Source organism: Otolemur garnettii, unplaced genomic scaffold (assembly GCF_000181295.1).
Source record: "Otolemur garnettii isolate 467f Iridium unplaced genomic scaffold, OtoGar3 scaffold00101, whole genome shotgun sequence".
Classification (NCBI taxonomy): Eukaryota; Metazoa; Chordata; class Mammalia; order Primates; family Galagidae; genus Otolemur; species Otolemur garnettii.
In genome coordinates, this window is record NW_003852496.1 from 544,766 (window position 1) to 567,238 (window position 22,473).

Sequence of the window (22,473 nt, forward strand, 5' to 3'; positions counted from 1 at the left end):
GATTCACATTTGCAAGCTTCAAGTTGCTGGGCTTATTGGTGTTGCTGGGAAGGCTTCATTTATTTCCATCCATATGGATTTTACATTTCTTGATTTTTGTGTATCTCAAGACTTTCATAATGACCCATGGCATACGCATACCATATTTTGTCAATTCACTTAAGTACATCCCTTTAAACTTTGGAGAAAACCTCTTTAAGGCTTATATAGTCCAAATGGTAATGGATCTGATTCCTGACCCCAAAAGGAGGGGACCCCAGCAGTCTCCGCTTTCTGGAAGTTGGAATCCACCCCCAACAGGCACTGCAGATCCCTGCAAAGACCTGGGGCCACTCTCCACCCTGGGAGGGGCTGGAGGCCTGGCTCGGGGTATCCAGGCAGTCCTCTCCACCTCCCTCAGGCACTCAGAATTGACTCCAGAGTCTGCCTTTGCAGACTGGAACAGCTGCCCCTGTCTTGCCCTTGGGGCTGGGAAGCCATTTCAGTTCTCTCATCTCAAGACTCCTCATTCATCCCTTTTCTGGGACTCTAAAGCCATTTCCCCACCCTGCTAGGGTCCATCTCCTTCCTGTGTCCCCAGAGGGCTGCAATTAGTGTTCCTGACTTTATTTACCCTCCCAAGGACTTTGAGACAAGTTTCTACCCCCTCTCTTTGTATACTGGGGTAGGGCACCCTCAGCTTTCCAGCAGGCACCTGCTACACAGTGCTGCCAGCATGCATTCCTCAGGGGTTGTCCCAGTGGCCAGCTGTGCCTGCACCTACTTCTCATCGAGCTGCTGACTCTGCAATCCACAAACAGGGCAGTGTTAAGTTCATGTGTGACACTTTAAGAAAAGGGTGTGCCTCCCTCCCTGCCATATTCCAGGTTCCCAGCTCTTGTCCCCAGAAGTGGCACTTGCCAGCTGCTCACATGCACAGCACACACCCGCACTGCTCTGTAACATGCACAAAATAAAGCACACCAGGCACATGCTTCTGCTTGCTGTTAAAAGTTTTATTATACCTTGTAGTTAGCTCAGATCAGCATGCAAAGAGCTGCTTCTTCATTTTAATGGCTGTCAGGAGGAGCTGTGGTCTGATTGACAGTTTCCTATCGGGTGTTTTCTGGCCCTTTGTCATTCCCAGTGGTACTGGAATAATAGCACTGTCCAAATATCTTTTCTCACACCTGTGAGTATGTGCCTGGGTAAAAGTCCTAGAAGTGGCATTCATGCTCTTTTTAATCCTCATACAAACTCTGCAAGGTCATTATCACACCCATTTTAGAGATGAGAGAATAAAGGTTCAGAGAGTCAACGTGACCTGACTGAGTGAAGTGAGGTCAGACCCAGCATGGTTTATTAGCAGAGCCTGGATTCTGGGGAGGGCACAGAGAGCTCCCAGGTTGAGGTGGCCGTGATGGTCACTCCCTCCCCTCATTAAAGTCCCTGCAGCTGCTGCCCGGAGTGGGCCAAGGAGAAGGTCTTGCAGAGGGAGGCCACATTGAGTCTGGCTCTAGTGGAGGCCCGTGGACAGGCCTGGTGCCTCAGTGGTGGAGAGGTGCCCAGAATCTGCAGGAGGGGGGCTCCGCCTGGGGGCACCTTGTCTGGGGAAGCGGAGGTTCAGTAACTTGAGTTCCCAGAGGTAGCACAGTGGAAACTGTGGTGGCAGGGGGCTGGACAGTGGTATAATATCTGGAGCGCCAAGCCTAAGAAAGTCACACAGAGCTGTAGGTGGCCCTCAAGAGTCCCACTAGCTGCAGCCAGTGAGGCCCCAAGAAGTTGGCCAGGGCCACCTCTGGGAGGGTTCCAGCCAAGACCTGCTCCCACGGGCCTGTCCTGGTCCTCCCACATGGAGCCCCTGATGACACATAGAGCCTCTAACTCCACAGGTAGCCCGAAGGGCCCAAGAGCACACTCTAGCCTCCCTCACTGTTCACATAGCCCTAGCCGCATGTGTGGCTGGGGTTGTGTGCCACAGTCCTTGCCACCCACCAAGCAAGCTGATTTCCAGTGCCTGCCAGAGGCAGCTGTCCTGTCCCCTGCTTGATGAGGCCACTTCCATTCCTGAGCCGGCCCTCTCTACCCCTCCTCTCCTTCCAGCCCTCTTCCCTGACAGTGAAGCGCAGGCCTGAGCAGGCCACTGCAGTTTTGGTGGCTCCGTGGTCCCTCAGATCAGGGCTGTCTATCAGTGACCTGCCATTGCTTGTCCCATAGCCATCCTGAAAAGCAGCCCCCACATTCTCCAGGTGGGACTTTATTCCCTTCCCTCAGGACATCTGTGCAGCATCACAGCTCACTGCCTGGAGCATCCCCTGGGAATGGCCACTGGGCGTTAGTAGCCCCTTTTTATGCCTCAGTTTCCTCAGTTTCAGAGTGGGGCATGTGAGAGAATGAACTTCTGGGTGTCCGACTGGGAAATACAAAGGCCAGGTAAAGGGTGGTGTGCACGTGGCCAGGGTGGGCAGGATGACCATCAGACCCTGGGCCTGCCTCAGGGAGGAACTTACCCTCGAACTGGGATGGACCGCGTGGGCACCAACCTCTTCTGCAGGGGCAGCTCCTCCCTGACCAGGTTCTTTGTGGCCTCCCAGTTTGGCAGGGCCTGGGGGCTGGGCTCCGTCAGCCAGGATAGCCTGCAGTGTCATTGGGAGTGTCAGAGTGGCTGCAGCCTCTAGCTCCCGGAGTAGCTGTCACTTACCTGGAGCTCTCTCTCTGCCAGGCACTGCTCGGTGTGCCTCGCAGCCACCAGCCCCCACGTCAGTTCACACGTGTGCTGAGGGAGGTCAAGTTACCCACACTTTGTGGGTGAGGAAACTGAGGTACCGAGTGGCAAAGTGATGGGTCTGCAGTGGCACAGCTAGGAGGTAACTGGACGAGGGTGGGCCGGCAGCCAGCCCCGGAGACCTGTCTCAGCTACTGCAGCCAAATAGCCTAGCCCAGAGCACCTTGGACCCCCCAGCTTCAGCCTCCCCAGCTGTTACCAGTGGGCTGCTCTGTGCAACATGTACCTGTTACTCACCCCCCATGACTGTCTGTAGTGTGGAGGTCACCACCTGGGTGTGTCTGGAGGCCAGGACGAGGACAGGAGCACACTTGTGGAGGCCACCACCTGCACATTTGCCCTAGCCTGGCCATGAACAGGTCAGGACATCTCCCCACATGGGCTCTGTGAACAGCCCTGTGGAGCACCCCTTGCCCACCCCACCTTTGGGCACGAAGCCCATGTAAGTCATGGGGGGTGGTGAGCACTGGGAACAGCTCAGGTGGCAGGGCACCAAGCTGAGCTCCAGAAGACCTGAGACGCATGCTTTCCTGGGTAGGGTCCAGGGGGCTCTGTGCCCTTGGCGTTGCCCGTGTGGTAGACATGTTTTCCTGGCATTCATTTTTCCTATTTGGGGTAGTGGCTTCCTGGTATGTGAAGCACCCCTTCCAGGCTTTACCCAGGCCCCCTTAGGTTGTCTGTCTCTGCAGGTTCCTAAGTCAGCAGAAGCAATACAAACAACTGACACCTGCCAGGCCAAGTCTGACGCCCCTGGGGTGTGGGGGGCAGGAGTCTGTGACTATGCTCCCCAGGTGATTGCAGAGAAGAGCAGCTGGCCTAGCTCTGGGACAGCCCCTGAGCTCAGGCTGCAACGGGGGTAGAGGGGTGGCCCCAGACTATCAGCAGACCTTAGGCTGCTCAGTGTGCTCCCTGTGGACAAGAGACCCCTAGCCCTAGCTGTGCACTAGGCCAGCTGCACCCTGCAGGTCCTGTGTGGAGGGGGAAGGCAGGGCTTGGCACCCCAGGGCCCCATGCATCTCGTACCTGTATGGAAAAGTGTTGGCAAATTTCTCCTGGGCCTTGCTCCTACTCTTCATCCTCCGGTGAGATTTTTTGTGCGTCCCTGAGGCCATCACAGAGAAGTTTAAGCTGTGGGGAGCCTCTCAGCCAAGGATGGCTAGGAGACAAGAGGAGGGGAAGATGGCAGATTGACAGAGGGGCCCAGTGGGGTTGGAGGGTGCTAGCCCACCCACGAATGCTCTGCTTCGCACCCTGGGTACCTGTCAGGCAGTCTCAAGTGTGCATACATGCAGCTTTCTGTAGCCACCATAATGAAGACCGTCAGTGGAACCCCCTCCTGCTATCCCTCCATAGCCACACCTGCCCTCTGCCCTGTCTCTGAGCCCTGGCAGCCACCCGTCTGATCGCTACAATCTCTAATCATTTCACAAATACACTATGGATGGACACTGTGTGTCTTTCTGAGACTGTCTGCTTCCCATCCTGGTTTTGTTGAGATCCATCTGTGTTTTTCCAATAGTTTGTTACTTTTTACTACTGAGTGGTATCCTGAGTTGTTTCAGTCTGTTTAAACTCTACCCATTGGGCTCGGCGCCTGTGGCTCAACTGGCTAAGGCGTCAGCCACATACACCTAAGGTGGCGGGTTCAAATCCAGCCCGGACCCACCAAACAACAATGATGGCTGCAACCAAAAAATGGCCAGGCGTTGTGGCGGGCGCCTGTGGCCCCAGCTACTTGGGAGGCCGAGGCAGAAGACTCGCTTGAGCCCAGGAGTTGGAGGTTGCTGTGAGCTGTGAAGCCACGGCACTCTACCCAGGGGGACAGCTTAAGGCTCTGTCTCAAAAAAATAAATAAATAAAAAATAAACTCTACCCATTGAAGGACACTTAGGTAATTTGCAGTTTGGGGCAATTATGAATAAAGCTGTTATTAATTACCCATATCCAAATTTCTACATGAAAATAAGTCTTCATTTCCCTGGAATATATCAGGGTGCAACCGCTGGGACATATTAAGTCCATTTCTAGCTTGAAAAGGAACTGCTGGAAGATTTTCCAGAGTGGCTGTACCGTTTCAGACCCCCAGTATCATACAAGATTTTTAAAATCTAAATCTGCTTAGATTGGCATTGAGACCACTGAAGTTCAGATCTGACCACTGGGGTATCATTGCTGTTGTGTGGCCTGCCTCTTGCTCACCAAATGCTTATGCTCATGTATTTTCACAGTATTCTAAATGGCTGCTATGCCCTGGACATGTGACATGGAAACTTGTGACACTGCTGCCTGCTGGCCAGCACTTTGCTTTACATGTGGTTCCCTGACCTGATGGTGAAGACCCAGTCAGGGAGGGGATAGGTTCCTGGTGGGGCGTGGGTTGCATTGCAGGCCATGGGCACTGGGTCCTTTTGCCCGAGCCTGGGTGGGAACCAAGTGGTGGCTCTTTCTCTTGGCATCAGCACCATCCAGTAGAACTTTCTGAGACAATGGAAATGTTCTGGAAATGTTCTAAGTCTGTGCTGTCTAAGACGGTAGCTGCTAGCTACCATGCTTATTGGCTGAGTATGACTGTGGGACTGAATATCTTAAATTTTATTTAGTTCTATGAAGAGCATGGCCAGCTCTGTGTGTCCTACCATATTGGGCAGCACAGCCCTGGCCTCTGGGCCCGGAGGGCATCTGCTGCTGCCCAACTGTGAGCTCAGAGGCCAGAACTCACCAGGACCCTTTTTGGGAACTGGGTCTGCTCCTGCCCTTTCTCAAGAAGACAGCCCTCTGGTTGTGATGACTTCAGATGCATAGCTGCCTGGCTGTTGGGTTTCTCAGCTGACCTTGTGCTGAAGTCCAGTGCCTGCAAAACATAGCCTGCCTGCATAGAGGGGACACAGCAGACTTTGGGGCCATTGTGGTTAGGGCAGGAAAGTACAGCTGCAGGCCCTAGTGTGATGCGTTCTCTAGGGCCACCACTCAGGCTCATCAAATCCATAAAACCCCTTCCAGGCACCTCCTGCCTCTTGATCCATGGCCATGCCCCTCCAGGGTGGCACCTGCCTTGTCTCTGAAGGCTCCCTAACCCATACCCCTTGGGAGCCTCTACTGGGCAGTGCCACCCACGGTTTGCTTTGTAGGGGCTGGAATGTGGCCACAAGGAATGTCCTCCCTAATATCTGGTGGATGCCATCAGGACAGTACAGGCTCACAGGCCTGCTGGTCCCAGAACATCCCTGTTTCATCCCACCTAATGCTCCTTAAAAGGTCCCTCAGCCCAGAGCTTAGCCTTGAGCTCCCTCTGGACACACCTCCCCATCCACCGGGAGCAGGGCAGCCCATGTCAAGAGCCAAAAGAGGCTAAGATTTATGGCACATGCTGTCAGGGACTCATGTGCTTCCCTTGGCCTTCACCTCTACTTCTGCAGACTGGGACTTGACTGTCTGCCTGAGCGCTGCCTCTGGCTGCAGAAACATGCCAGGCTGATGCACAGGGTACAGCAGAGGTTCCAAAGAGTTGACGCTCTCAGAAGCAGCCCCTCACCAACAGTGGGCAGGGAGCAGTAGTAAACACCCAAGTTCCCTCACCTCCTGGGAGGCAGCTCTGAGCTGTATGCATCACCCAGAGCACCCCTGGGGGCGGGCTGAGTTGGCTCCAGGTGATGACACACCTTGGAGTATCTCCCCTTTCTTGCTCACGTCCCACTCTCTCTCAGTGGTGCAGCTCCCGAGTTCTGTGTCTGCACTTGCACCCTTGTCCCAGGCCTGCTTCTGTAGAACTCAGACCGACAGGTGGCTGCTGCCAGCAATTGCCATGTGTGTTTGAATTCGGTAGCATGTGGGTTGAGGTGAGGGTCTCCCCATCTCATCTCTCTGACTGCCCCTCACACACAGATTCACACCACAACACAGACTCTCACTCACACTCGCAGACTCACACACTCACACCACAGACTCTCACACTTGCAGACTCTCACACTCAGACTCACACTCGCAGACTCACACACTCACACCATAGACTCTCACACTCAGACTCACACTCACAGACTCATACACTTACAGACTCTCACACTCACAGACTCACAGACTCACACACTTGCAGACTCACACACTCACAGACTCACACTCATTCACACTCAGACTCTCACACTCACAGACTCTCAATCACACTCTCACATTCGCAGACTCATACACTGGCAGACCCTCACACTCACAGACTCTCACAGTTGCAGATTCTCACTCACACTCGCAGACTCTCACACTCAGACTCACTTGCAGATGCTCACTCACACTGACAGACTCTCATACTTGCACACTCACACAATCTCACCCTCACATTTGCACTCTCACACTCACTGACTCACACACTCATGCTCAGATGGTCACACTCACAGACTCCCTCACACTCACACTCACAGACTCTCACACTTGCAGACTCTCACACACTCACAGACTCTCAATCATAATCTCACTCACACTGACAGACACTCAAAGACTCTCACACTCACACAGACTCTCACTCGCAGACACACACAGACTCTCACACTCACACTTGCAGACTCACAGACTCTCCCTCACACACTCACAGACTCATTCACACTCACAGACACACTTCCAGGCACTCACACTCACACTCATAACACAGACTTTCACACTCACACCCAGACTCTCACTCATGCTCACACTCACACACAGACTTGCAAATGCTCAAATTCACACACAAACTTTCACACTCCTGCTCACGCACACATACTCACTCACACTCAGTCTCACACACAGATATACACACACAGACTCACATTCACAGACTTCCAGAAGCCTTGGTCTTGGTCTGTGTCCAGTGCCTAGCCTCCTATCTAGGGTCCGGGGGCCAGTCTACACTTGGAGTAGGCAGCTTCACAGTGGCCCCCACCCTGGTCAGAACAGGGACCTCTCTGTTTAAGGCATGGTTTTCAGTAGCCCCTATAGCCCCCTTGTGGGGACAACTGGGCAGCATGACATGTTATCAGAGTTACCACTGAGAAGCCTTGCCTGAGGTCCACTGGCTTTCTGAGGACCCTAGGATCCCAACCTCAGGGATGTTTGCCTGTGTTCCCTAGTGGCTACTTCTTAGAAGTTAATGGGTCTTTATCATGCAATGTGCTATTAGGCAGAACTGGCTCTGGGAATGGAAAGGGTTTGAGAAGTGCATTCTGGCATGGGGGAAGTCTCTGCCTTGGACCAGGGAGTGCAGGGCCCCCAGGTCAGACCGGGGGGGACAAAGGGACAACTTACTCTGCCACTGAGCCAGATGGGGGAAAGCAGCCAGTCTGTGCTCACCTCTGTGCATGAGCATGTGAGAATGTGTGTGTCCATGTGTGGCACGTGTGTGAGTCTGTGTATTTGTGTATGAGGGTATGGGTCTCCCCATCTCATCTCTGAGGGGGTTCTGTATGAGTGTATCTGTATATGTGAGTGTGTATGTGAGCACATGTCTGTGTCCATGGGCCTATGTGTGTGCATGTGAGTCTGTGCGAGTCTGTGTATGAGTCTGTCTGAGGCTGTGTGTGTGTCTGTTTATGTGAATCTGTGTGTATGTGTGTATGAGTGTATTGGTCTCTGTGTGTGAGACTATGTGTGTGTGAGTCTGTGTATGTGAGTCTGTGTGTGTCTGTGTCTCTTTGTGTGAGGCCATATGTTTCTCTGTGTGTATCTGTGTGTGTGTGAGTCTGAGTCTGTGTGTCTCTCTGTGTGAGTCTGTGTGTGTGTCTGTGTGTGAACACCTCTGTGTGTATGAGTCTGAGTCAATGTGAGAGTCTGTGTGTCTTTGTGTGAGTGAATCTGTGTGTGAGTCTGTGTGCGTGTGAGTCTATGTGAGTCTGTGTGTGAATCCGTGTGTGTCTCTGTATGTGAGTCTGTGTGTGAGGCTGTGTGTTCTAAGTCTGTGTTTATGTGAGTCTGTGTGTGTGTGTGTGTGTGTGTGCATATGAGTCTGTGTGTGAGGGTGCGTTAGTCTCTCTTTGTGAGTCTGCATATGAATCTGTGTGTGTGAGGGACTGGCCTTCCTGTCCCTTTCCTGCCAGCCTAGATGCAAGTGAAGCTCTAGCTGGGCACTGGCTGAGATCTCCATGGCCTGGTCCCAGCCCCCGACCATTCTGAGAACACAGGGCTCCTTTCCCTGGGCCCAAGTGCACAGTCCCACGGCCTCAGCCCAACCTCAGCCAGCCTTCATTCCTGGTGAGTCACTCCCCTCTGGCCTCAGCTCATCTGAGGGGTCAGGGAGGGCCCCACAGCAGGACCCCAGTTGGTGGCTGCAGAGCAGTCCCTGTTGGGGCCCTGAGGCCCCTGACAAGAGTCTATGTGCTCTGTGCACACCTCATTCTTCTCTTCTGAGGGATAGCGCTGTCACTGCCCCCATTCTTTAGGTGAGGAAAACGAGGGTCCAGAAGGTTAATTGCTTGGTCTGCATTCCCACAGTGAATGGGGGTGAGCAGTGGCATCAGAATGTGGCATCTCTTCTGCTCACACAGCCTCAGAGAGTCCACAACCAGGGAGGCAGCACTGCCATAGGAACCCTGGGGCTCACAGGGAGGAAGGGCCACCCTCATGCCCACCCTATCCCCCTAAGTCACTGGAACGACCTGCAGACTGACCCAGCTGAACCTGCGTTCCCAGGCAGGGGCCTCTGCATAGCCCAGGGCAACATTCTGACAGCACCGTGCCTGCCTGGTCCATCTACGACTGCCACATTCCAAACAGACATGGGCTGTGGCTCCCTGCCATGCAGGCCACCAGTGCTCCCCAGATAGCCAGCCCCAACTCTGGCTAGGAATAACCTGGAACTGTTCCTACCTGGGGAGATGCTGTGGGGAGGGCTGCTGTGATCCCTGAGGCTGGTTGGGCCCTGGCTGCAGTGCCTTCTGGGTAGGCTCGGTCAGATGGGAACATCCAAGGCTGGGAGCTTCCAGCCACAAAGGAGGGTCCAAATGAACCCTCAGAGATGCAGGACACTGTAGCTGGCCTATGTGATGCCAGAGGGGCTGGAGCTGGCCATGGTCCCTGATGCCACACACTATGGGAACACCAACCCTGGGCTGTGGCCAGGCAGGGTCCACAGGCTCATTGTGACATCAGAAGCCCCTGAAGTCACAGCCAGTGACACCATAGCTACTGACCCATATGGCTCAGAATCCAGCTTAAAGTCCTGACTCGGGGAATAGCTGTATAGATAGCAGCATGTGGGCCAGGGTAGTTGCACTGTTAGCTCCATGTGCCCCAAACAGAAGTACCCACACCTACACGCTTTACAGCAGGTCACTCCCCCATTCAATTCTGGAAACAGAAGATACAGCCCTGAAATAGCTAGAGACTCATTGGGGCTGCAGCTAAGCTTTTCCAGCTGATCTGGCCCTAAGTCCCAGCACCAGCTCCGGAATGGTCAGGCCAAGGATTCGAGCTCTTGGAGTGTGGGGTCTGGGGCTTGAGCAAGCTGCTCCTCCACCTTCCAGTCCAGGCCCAGGTGTCCTTCATTGTGGCCTTAGGCAGCAGCTCCGCCTGTGGACCTGAGGCAGTCTTGGGGGAACTGTGGACTCTTGCCTGTGTAGCAGCTCTCAGTGGGCTCTGCATGAGCCAGCCCAGGGAAGGGACTCTGGGCAGGGCCCTACTCTGCCATATATAAAGTGGCACACATCAAGAAGGAGAGAGCAAGTGAGATGTGGGGCAAGGCCTGGCCAAGCAGCCAGTGCTGCCTGCCGGGAGACTCCCAGATTCTGAAGGGAAGTGACGGGCTGTTTCCTGTCACCTAACCAGGGCTGTGCAGGAACCTGGATCTCAGGCAGCCTGTTCAAATCCTTAGGCCTAAATTTAGGTTTTTCCCCTGCCTCTTCTCCAGGTGAGAGGATTGTGCCAGTTTGTTAGACAATGGCTTGGAATGACCAGTAGGAAAAGGTGTACCAGGCACCATCGGCATTGGCTGGGGCCAAGGGCACTGAGAGTTTGCCCAGGAGACTGAGGTCCCTCTGAGTTCTTACAAGGACTGGGGCCACGAGAGGTGGGACCTGTGGTGGGGAAGGCTGGGTGAGAACATTATCTCTACCTGACTTTCCATGTGGCCCTGTGTGGGCAGTGATCCTCTCTGAGCTGAGGACAGTGGAGACAAGAACTTTACAAGGGCCCTTGCATAGCAGTGGCCTGGTGTCACAGATGCTGAGGGCAGCATCCAAGAAGGGGCGGACCTGTGGGGCATCGGGGGTGTGCACCCTTCCTTGCCAGCCTAACTGTCAAGCACTCAAGAGCTGAGAAGTGACTTCTGTGGCAAGAGGACAATGGGGCCAGGCAAGGCTAGGGTGAGCCAGATCTTCCAGGCTGTCAGAGAAGGTCAACAGAGGGCCTATGGAAAGAAATGGCAAGACCAGGTACACACTTTGAAGCTCTTTCTCTGGCGGCGGTGTGGAGAGCACAGCAAATGGGGCCAGGAGTAGGTAGACCACAGGACAAACACAGGCAATCACTCAGGCAAGAGATGGTGGCACCTTGGCATGAAGCAGTGATGGAGGAGAACAGAGGGAAAGGGCTGGACTGGAGAGCTGCTTAACAACTCGGCTCTGCACAATCAGTAACGGGTGATGGTAGGGGCAAAGATGATCCCTGGTTTCTTGCATGCTGCTAGACATGGCTTAGTCTTAGAGTGGTTGAGTTTGAGATGCCTTGGAGACATCTAAATGGAGATGTCCCCTCACTTAGGCAGTTATATATCTAGGTCTGAGAGTCAGAAGGGCGAGATCTGGGCTTAGGAGAGCAGTTTTATTGGTACACCATGGGTGTATCGATGGCATCTGAAGACCATCCTCTGAATGGGAGAGGGCGGAAGGAGATGAGAGTCCTCAGCTGGGCATTAGAGTGCTCCACTATTTGCTGGTCCAGTAAAGGAGAATGCACCTGAGAAGTCCAAATGTGTTGGGTCACCAAAGCCAGGGATGCCATTATCTCAAGAAGCGTAAAGCAATAAGCAGAGTCAGTGCTGCAGATGAGCCTGGCGAGGAAAGGACTGAGAAGTGATGCTGCTTTGGGGCTGTCTGGTTCTGCCCAGAACTGTTTCTTTGAATGGACACAAGACTGCAGGGCGAAGAGTGAGAAGTCAGGGGAGCTCGCCCCTCGGGTGGCATGGCCCTTTGCCTGAGCTGCACTTCCCTGAGCCACCTCCATTGCACTCCACAACTTTTTGTTCATTGGTATTGGCAGTGTTTTTGTGGATTATTTAGGGTTTTCTACATACTTCTTTCTGATTTGAATGCCTTGTATTTTCTTTTTCTTGCAATGGCTCTGGGCAGAACTTTCAGTACTATGTTAAATTGAAATGGGGAATATGGGCACCCTCATCTTCTTGATCTTGGAGAAACAACTTTGATTTTTCACTAGAGAGGATAGTGCTGGTGTGGGTTGTTTGTATGTAGGTTTTATTATATTATGGTGAGGAGTTGAGTGTTTTTATAACAATAGGTTGCTCAATTTTGTCAATTTGTCAATTGCTTTTCTCACATCAGTAGAGGTGATGGTATAGTTTTATCTCTCATTCTAATAATGTGGTGTATTGCATTGATTGATTTTCTCACTATGAATTTATTCTAAGATTGAATTTTACTTGGTAATGGTATATAACACTTTTAATATAACAATGGAGTTAGTTTGCTAATATTCCGTTGAGCACACTTCCATCTGCATTTTTAAGGATAAGGACCTCTAGTTTTCTTTTCTTGTACTGTCTTTATCTGGCTTCACTATTAGGGCTCTGCTGCACTCTATGTTGAATGAGTTAGGAAATGGTCTCACCTCTTCAATTTTCAGGAAAAGTTTAAAAAAGATTTATGTAAGTTCTTTAAATGTTTTATAGAATGCTCCAGTGACGCCTTCTGGTCTGGGGCTTTTCTTTGTTACTGATTCAATCTCTTCATCAGTTATAGGTATATTCACAAGTTCTATTTCTTCCTGATTCACTTGGTAGGTTATTTTGCTTCCAGGAATTTGTTCATTTCATCTAGGTTACCCAATTTTTTGGCATAAATTATTCATAGTATTCTTTTAGGGTGGGGGCAGAGGCTCACAGCTATAATCCTAGCACCTCAGGGTTGATTGCCTGAGGTCAGGAGTTTCTGAGGCCAGCCTGAGAAGGAGGGAGACCCCATCTCCAAAAATAGCCCATTGTTTTAGTGGGCACCTGCAGTCCCAGCTACTTGGGAGGCTGAGGCGAGAGAATCACTTGAGCCCAAGAGTTCAAGGTTGCTGTGAGACATGGCACTCTACCCGGGGCACCAGAGTGAGATTCCGTCTCAAACACAAAAAACAAAAAACAAGGTATTGTCTTATAATCCTTTTCATTTGTGTATAATCAGTAGTAATAGTTGTCATTTCCTTTCTGGTATTAATAATTTGAGTCATTTTTTTTCCTTTGTCAATCTAGCTAAAGCTTTGTCAGTTTTGTTGATCATTTCAAAAAGCATCTTTTGGTTTTGTTGACTTTATCTATTGTTTTTATATTCTTTATTTTATTTGTCTTTAATCTGTATTATTTCCTTGCTTCTGCTAGCTTTAAGTTTAGTCTTTGTTTCCTAATTCCTTAAACTGTATAAATCATTAATTTGGGATCTTTTCTTCTTTTTTTAATGTAGACATTTACAGCTATAGATTTCCCTCTTAGCACTACTTTCTCTGTGTCCCATAACATTTAGTATCTTGTGTTTCTTATTTTAATTCAACTCAAGGCATTTTCTAAGTTCCATTGTGAATCTCTTCTTTAACCTGTTGGTTTTCTAAGAGTGTATTAATAGCCACATATTGTGAATTTTCCAGTTTTCCTTCTGTCAATGATTTCTAGTTATTCCATTGGGATCAGAAAATATATTTTGGATGATTTGAATCTTTTTAGATCTGTTTTCTTTTTTTTTTTTTTTTTGTGAGACAGAGCCTCAAGCTGTCCCCCTGGGTAGAGTGCCGTGGCATTACAGCTCACAGCAACCTCCAACTCCTGGGCTCAAGCGAGTCTCCTGCCTCAGCCTCCCAAGTAGCTGGGACCACAGGCGCCCGCCACAACGGCTATTTTTTTTTTGGTTGCAGCCGTCATTGTTGTTTGGCGGGTCCGGACTGGGGATTGGAACCCGCCACCTTAGGTGTACGTGGCTGGCGCCTTAGCCGGTTAAGCTATTAGATCTGTTTTCTGACCTAATATATCCTGGAGAACATTCATGTACATTTGGGAAGAATGTATTATGTTGCTATTGTTGGGTTTAATCTTTCTGTATATATCTGTTGCTTTATAGTGGTATTCAAATGCTCTTTCTCTTTATTAATCTTCTACCTGGCTGTATCCATTATTGGAAGTTGGTTATTAAAATCTCCATTATTGTAGAACTATTTATTTCTTCCTTCAGTTTTAATAATTTTTGCCAAATATATTTTGGAGTTTGTTATTAGGTCCATATATGTTTATGATAGCTATATCTTCTTGATGGATATATTGATCTTTCATCGATATTTAATATTCTTCTTTGTCTTTGGTGACCTATTTGGCTTAAAGTCTGCTTTGTCTGAAGATACATCTTCATGGTCCCTGTTTCTTTCAAGTGTGATAATTTTTTATTGTCTACTTACATTAAATGTTAGGCATTAAAAAGATGTCTGGATTTTTGGCAGATGAAACTGTTTTGTTTTGTTTTTTTTATCTTGGTTCTAATAGTAGTCTTACAACTCTATTTGTCTGGATTCATAGAACTGTCACCTAAAAACTGAATTTGATTGTAAATAAATTATGTCTCAATTTTTGAAAATGAAAAAGAAAAACGTTATCTAAAAGCTCTGGGTAGGTGTTTAGGGCTCATTGAATTTCAGTTTACTTTCAAATTATCTAATTAGGCAAGTTTATTTGGGAACCCCTACTTAGTATCTTTAGGTTTTTCCTTAGGGGCTTCTCAGAGTCCCCTGAGAAATAAGACTCTACCAATCTCTGGCCACAGCAAGGGTGAAGAGCTGGTTGCCAGAGCTCTGGGAAGTGAGTGAGAGAAGAGGTCTGAGGGATCAGTAAGTACCTGTTCATTTAAACGTTGTGTTGGTGCAGCACCCATGGTGCTATTTACGCCAAGTGCCCCTAGTCAAGAGACCTTTGGCTTTAACCCTGACCAGAAAATAACTTCCAGACAGTTTCCTGTGGGCAGTAAGTACTCTGCCAAATGATGGAAGGTGGAATCTCACTGTCTCTTATGTGGACTTCCCGACAGTCCACTTTGTCTCAGCCAGCCTCCCACATTCCCACCCGCTCACTCCTCCAGAGGCACCTGGTGCTGGAAATTACTGAACTTTTCATTACTTTGATGTAACGTGAGATTGGTTTCTTGACTTTCTCCGTACCTGCTTAGAAATTTTTTTTAATCTGATGGATTATTTACCACTCATCTATTTACTTTTCTTTCTAAAATTTCACTGCAATTTGTCTCCTCACCTATTCTAAAAAAAAAATTTAAGAATACCTAAGTAAATGGAAAGAGAATCTGTGTTTATGGATTGTAAGATTTATTAGGATGCAAATATCACCTAAAGTGTTCTACAGGTTTGATGCTACCTCTATCAAAATAGACTCCATGTAATACCTAGCAAAATCCCACTGGATTTGTGAAGATGTGGAAGAGCTGATTGTAAAATTCATATAAAAGAGCAAGGGACCCTGAATATCCAAAAAAATCTTGGGAAAAAAAAAAAAAGCAAAGTTGGAGGACTCAAACTTCCTGATTTCAAACTTGCTACAAAGCTGTAGTAATTAAATCACTGTGGTACTGGCATAAGGATAGACAGATATCAATGAGGTAGAGTTGAGAGTCCAGAAATGACCCATAAATCTATAGATAATTGACTTTTTGCTGGAGTGCCCAGGCCATTCAAGGAAAGAATAAGGAGAGTGCCAAAAATGTATGCCCATTTTGAGGAAGGAAAATATTGTATTAAAATTATAATATTCAATATATACTGATAACAAAAGATGATATAAGCACCTCTTATAATTGCAGAAGTCAAATGTGACTTGAGTATTATATCTGTATCTCAGAACTTTGGGAGGCTGGAGTGGGAAGATCACTTGAGCCTAGGGGTTTGAGGATGCAGTGAGCTATGATTGGGCCACTGCACTCCAGCCTAGATGATAGAGTAAGACACTGTCTCAAACACAACTAGCCCTGGACACCCGTGTTACTAACCTTGCCTCATCCGCCACAAGGATAATCACCAAATTCTGCCTGAACGAATGATAAGGGGCAGGATTATCCCAGAATGGGCATGAGTAGCTTGAAACTGCTGAAGTGTGTTCTGTCTTTCTTCAACTGCTCTTTTGGTACTGTGGCTGCTGCATTTTGGGCTCTGGAATCTACTTCCTGGTCCACAACAACTTTGGAGTGCTCTTCCATGACTCCCCCTCCCTGGTAATCCATTCGTCTTTGCCAGTGTGGGCCTGTTGCCATGGCGGCTGCATCCTGGGCTGCATGGGCTCTACCAGGGAGAACAAGTGCCTGCTCATGTCAGTCTTCTTCATCCTGCTGCTGATAATCCTTCTTGCAGAGGTGATCTTGGCCATTCTGCTCTTTGTGTATGAAAAGAAGCTGAAGGAGTACGTGGCTGAGGGCCTAACAAAGAGCATTCAGTGTTACCACTCGGACAATAGCACCAAGGAGGTGTGGGACCCCATCCAGTCATTTCTACAGTGCTGTGGTGTAAATGGCACAAGTAATTGGTCCAGAGGCCCACCACTATCTTGTCCCTCATATCCACAAGTGAAGGGCTGCTATACAAAAGCAAGACTGTGGTTTCAGTCCCATTTCCTACATATTGGAATCATCACCATCTCTGTATGTGTGTGATCCAGGTATTGGGGATATCTTTGCACTGACCCTGACCTTCCAGATTGATAAAACAAGCCAGGCCCTAGGGCTATGACCTGGACCTGCTCTGTGCTGGAGAGACTTGTTTCATCTCTGGAAATCCAAAGCCATTTATATTATGAAGCCCTAAGTGATTGCCTGCTGGACTGGCATCTTTCCCTCCTCCCATCTCTCCCCTGTGTAGGTCCCTGTCTTATAAAATCGGAGAGGAGGGTATTGACCAGGTATTTCCCATCTTAGTCAGCAAGACAACCTTCTACCCACTGATGGCAGCAGCCTTGTCTCTTTCTTTTTTTTTTGTACGAAAGGTCTTTATTGGTGGGAGGAGGGAGGCTGCAGAGCAACACCAAGGAGGAGAGAAAAGAGGGGAGAGAGATAAGGAGAGAGTGGGGAAGAGAAGAGAGAGTAGAGAAGAGCAAGGAGGAAGACGGGAGAGAAAGAGCAGCAGCCTTGTCTCTTAAGGTGTGAAACTAACACCTGAGTGGTTTTTGGACATGAGGGGCCAAGAGAATATGTGACACTAATGGCTCAAGATCAAAGGGTGGGTCCAAGATATTAATTTTTCATTTTCCTATTGCCAAATTAGTCCTCAGCCTCCAAATCATGCCCAGTCTATTCTCCAAAGTTAAGCAAGAGACAAGCTAAAGTGAGTCCTGGATCCAGACTCACTGGATCATTGCCACACCCTCCATTTCTTTCTGGCTAGAGGCCATGGCTATAGGAATGACAGAGTACACTTTCTCTGAAGGGCAAGGTTTCACATCACTTTCCTTATTAAAACACCTCATTGATTTGTTTTACATCTTTCTGAAAAAACTATCCAGTAATTCATATCCTGACTTCAACCAGTGTCTTAGCTGATAATCACGTTCAAAAAATTTCTAATGTTATGTCTCTGAACCTGTCTCAAAAATAAAACCCACAACAAAATACTACTCCATATCCATTATGCTGGCTATTATTTGAAAAAGGAAATAACAAATGCTGGGGAGGAGGCGAAGAAATCAGAAACCTCAGACATTTCTGGCAGGAATGTAAAATGGTGCAGCCACCAAGGAAAAGTGCCTGGTAGTTCCTCAAAAAGTTAAACACAGAGTTACCAGACGAGCCAGAAATACCACTCCTCATATTCACCAAATAATGGAAAACAGGGACTCAGATTCTTGCATACCAATATTCATTGCAGAATTATTTACAATAGCCGAAAGGCAGAAACATCCAGTTTCCATCAACAGGTAAACAAGATGTGGCACACCCAGCCCTAAGAAGGAACGTAGCACACGGACCAGCTTCAGGAACATTACACCAAATGAAATAAGCCAGACACAAAGGTCATATGTTGTATGATTCTGATTATGCGAAACATCTAGAATAGACCATTTCACAGAAGCAGAGAGTAGAATGCAGGTTATCAAAAGCTGGAAGGCATTGAGAATTGGGGGTTATTGTTTCATGGGTATGGGGTTTCTCTTTGGGATAATGAAAATATTTTGGAACTGTGTAGACATGGTTGCACAACATTGTAAATTTACTAAATGCCACTGAATTGTATACTTTAAAATAGCTGATTTATGATATGTGAATTCACCTCAATAAATACCCTCCCTGCACGCGCGCGCACACACACACACAAACACACACACACACACGGGCACCTACCAGATCTCATTTATAGGCAAGTCAATGATCAAAGAATGATGAAGATACATTAAAATGACCCAGAACCCAACTGGGAGCAGTGGCTTGTGCCTGTAATCCTAGCACTTGGGGAGGTAGAAGCAAGAGGATTGCTTGAGCCCAGGTGTTTCAGGTTGCTGTGAGCTATGATGATGCCGCTGTACTCTAGCAACAGAGCCAGATCCTGTCTAAAAAAAAACAAAAAAAGCCAGAACCAGCCCGAACTGGTCAAATCTGGGATAATCTGCCTCACTAGCTCTGGGTCCTGCAGCCAGGTTGGTTAATACAGTGGAATGTTACTCAGCAGAAGAGAGGAAGTACTGACACCAGCACCAACACCAGCATGTGTGAGCCAGAGGCATCCTTCAATGGGGGACTCGCCCTGAGACCTGCATGTAGAGTCCAAGGAGGGGTGAGGGGATGGACTGGCCTCAGATGGGCACTAGAGAACTGTTTTAGAGTCATGGGATTATTTGCTTGGTGATCCAGAAGTGGCTACCTCAATAAAGTTGATGGGGAAAAGAATTAAGTGCCTATGTGTGCCAGAGACTTAACATTTCTAACTACATATTTGTGAGACCCGGGCCCCATAGGCCTCCAGGTGGCTACGTAGGCCAGGGTGAGAGGAGGTTGGCCGTAGACATGGCCCATGCCCTTTCCTTCATTTATGTTGGTGCCTGCTCCTAGGGATATGCCTATTCAAAGAAATTTTGCCTGACTTCTAACTGTGGTGAGGGACAGAAGGGGAGTGAGAGCTGTGTCCTCTAAGTCCAGTGCTGAGATCAGGTTCAGCACAGCTCCTCCCAGCTGCGGTGTGGACCATGTCTTCCCTGGTGCCTCAGTGTTGTAGCAGAGGGAACAGCAGTAGAAGGCAGTTGGGCAACTTGCTGGCCTCCCTTTGTGACTGCAGACACCCCTTGAAATTTCAAATGTCACAGGGAGGGGGCATCCAAGCAAGTCCACGTGCTCTGACAGGGCACACAGGAGGAAGTGCTGAGCTAGGTGAGCCAGAGCTGATGTCACATGCCTTCAGACTTCTGGAGTGATGGCCCCGTCACCAGTGCGAGGAGGCATGGGATGTGGACAGCTCCTCTGTGGCTCTTACCTTTCATAAAATAAACAAAACAAAATCCTTTTGTGCTTTTCAATATTTTTTACTCTACATTCTTTTTTCTGAATTACACTTGGACCCAGGGTTTTGCCTGGGTAACATCAGATAACAGTGAGAGAATTCTACCACTCTTCCTCTCACTCCACACGAACCTGTGGAGGGGCAAAGACGCTGGATATTGGGACTTTGAAACACCCCCCCCCCCCGCCAAGTCTAGTCTTAAAGCTACGAGTCCATTAAAGAGAAAACTCAAATTGCATATTGTTAAACCCAGAGAACCAAATTTAACTTTGGGGATAGACAGATGTGTTTTATCGGGGAGCTCACGGGGACCACCCAGACAGCTTCAGGGCCCCTGAGAGAGCAGCTCCCAGGTTGGGTTTGGCTTATGACTGCAGAAGCAGGGACGCTGATGTTGCCAGCCTCTCTGTGTGCGAAGCCTTGTTGTAACCTCAAAACTGTGGTCTTTGTTTACAGTGTGTGGGGCTGGCCCTGGTAGGAGCTGTGTTCCCAGCGGGTGGGGGTGACCCTGAGTCTGGCCTCATCCTGACAGAGGGGATGAGAGCCTGGCCAGCTGTGGAGACAGCCAGCTGCACAGGAGGGCACGAGCCCACCCTTCCCCTCATGGGGGGTGGGGCATACCCAGATTCATTTTTTTGGGGGGCAGCAGCTCTCCAGTTCAGACAACTGGGCCATCTTTGTGCTTGGCTGGGCCGTCCTTGGTGTGCTGTTGGTGGTCTGAGAAGTTACAGAGCCCCTGGGCACACACACATCTGTGTCCAAGATGTGGCAAGAGGAAACTGGACGGCCTGACGTTGCTGCAGCCTTCAAGACACTGGGCCTGAGCTGGGACCCTTCCTGCTAGTCCACTGAGATACCTTATTAGTCTACACTCAGCTGCTGTAACAAATACACCCCTAATGCAGTGGCTGTGATGCCACAGAAGCTTTTATCTCCCTCTCCTAAAGACTAGTGGCCCAAGCTGGTGGGACTGTGCCCAACGAGGTCACTCAGAGACATCCTCGATCACCTCTCCTGGAGGTCCTCCCACACTCTGCTGCAGCTTGTGGATTGTGGGACGAGAATAAACGGACAGGCAACTTCACTTTTAAAGACTTAAAGTGGAAGATGCAACCTCAAATCCCATCAGCCCAAACTGGTCACATGGCCACGTCGGCTGCAAGGAATGTTGGACTCTCGCTGGCATTGTGTGTCCCTCCAGAGCTCAGTGGTGAGACTCTCCTCCCCCAGAAGGGGAGAATGGCTCAATAGGAGCTGGCAGGGAGCGGCTCTGACACGACCAGGGATCCATCCTCAGTGGGTTGCTCTGCAGTTTCCCAGAAGACCATGGACAGAGAGCCAGAGGCCATGGGTGTCCCCTGTCCAGCAGTGTGTCCTGAGCCCTGCACAGCACCACTAGCCCTGGGTCCTGCAGCCAGGCTGGTTGGGATCATGCCCTGCTGGTGGGGTGTCCTCCTGTCTGTACCCTCCAGCAGGGCTGGCCTGGGCCCTGAGCCTGGTTCTGCTTCTGCCCTCCCACTGCCCAACCCTACTGCCACCCCATGGCCACTGAGAGCCTGCAGTGGTCACGCCCTACTGTGCCTTTCCTCAGCCAGCTGAGAGAAGACAGCTCAGCCAGGGAAGAAGGGGAGCTGGAGTGTCACTCCACCATCCAGTGGGTGGCAGCGTGAGTGGGGAGGCAGAGGAGCCCAGCCTGCCCAGCGTGGCAACCAGGGGGCAGGAGAACAGCCACAGAGCCCAGCAGCATAAGCATGTGGCCCAGAGGAGACTGGAGGGACAGGCCACTGGTGCAGAGGGGGTCACCCACGCATGTGCACCAGCCTCCTGGAAGGGGCTGCCTGGCGGGGCAGCACCTAGGAAGACCACTCTCCACCAAGGCCTAAGATCCTGACAGCTGTCGGGGGAGACAGTGGCAGACTCATCTCGCAGGCTGAGGCGCTCACTAGCAACCCGTGGACTGTTTCCGGCTGTCAACCAGGGACACTAGAAGGACAGATATGTAGGGTTGGTCCGCAGGGACTGTGGTGTGAACGGCACACAGGGTTTTGGAGCCACCCTCGCACCCTTTTGTCCCTTTCATCCCTTCAACATTCTTCAATCTCTCAAATCCACACTCTCTCAGACATTCTGCTCACTACTTGTTTTCATTGTTTTTGTCACATTAATTTATGCAAATAACACCTACACAGGGCTTAAAGAGCCCAGATGCTCAGTTGCCTGGGAGCACCTGGCTGTCAGCGGCAGGGCCCCCAGAGGAGGCTCAGTGAGAGGCCCTTGCTGGTGCTCCTAGCTGGACAGAAGCAGCAAGTGTCCCCTGGCAAATCTTTCCAGATAACCTGACACCTGTAGAGGACAGCACCCAGAGCGCCCATGTCCATTGTCATAACACTGTGGTGCTGGCTCTTTCCTGCTGCCCTATCAGTCTGGTTCTGAAGTGCAGCAAGGGTTGGTCTCCAGGAGGGCTGGGGGCGCCACAGTGGGAGGTGCTGGCACCCTGAGTCAGATGGACTGGCGTGGCTGTGCTGCATAGGAGGGGCTGAGAGGCATGGCCACCGCTGGAATACAGCCTCCACCTACCTGGGTACCTCAGGGGCTCCCGCCCCATCTGGTCTCCCACTGGTTAGACTCAACTGGATGCTGAGGCCTGTGGCTATCCAAGAGCCCCTGTCCAGGGGGGCAGAGCAGAGCAACGAAGGCTGGAGAGGGTTTTCAGGAAGGAGCCAGAAGAGAGTGCCCAGCACAATCACTGTGCTTCTGGACGCTGTCCTGACTCACTGCCCAGCCAAGGCAGCTGCATGCCACCTTGCCCCGCCCCCTCACCAAACCCAGGGAACCAGACTTCCTTGCAGGCCACAGCTCTTGTCTGGGCCGTGCTGGCCAAAGCCCCCTTGCACTCTGGTTCATGGCAGCAGCTCCTCCTTCTCCAGGCAGCACAATTCTCAAGCAGGCTGTTTGTGACCTACTGGACTCAGTCAGTGCTCAGGTTTTATTATTTGTATTTGGTCCATTATTTTATACAA

General features: G+C 50.1%; 1 protein-coding gene and 1 pseudogene across 1 annotated transcript; one reads left to right on the plus strand and one right to left on the minus strand.

The window, feature by feature from the left end:
• Positions 1-1,495: 1,495 nt before the first annotated feature.
• CUNH3orf22 (chromosome unknown C3orf22 homolog) lies at positions 1,496-3,876 on the minus strand. Its single transcript, XM_003796253.3, has 3 exons — positions 3,788-3,876; positions 2,490-2,615; positions 1,496-1,688 (listed from the first exon to the last, which is right to left on the minus strand). The coding sequence occupies exons 1-3, from the start codon at positions 3,874-3,876 to the stop codon at positions 1,496-1,498; spliced, it is 408 nt and encodes a 135-aa protein (XP_003796301.3).
• A 12,163-nt stretch (positions 3,877-16,039) lies between these two features.
• LOC100950327 lies at positions 16,040-16,699 on the plus strand (annotated as a pseudogene).
• The last annotated feature ends 5,774 nt before the right edge of the window (positions 16,700-22,473 follow it).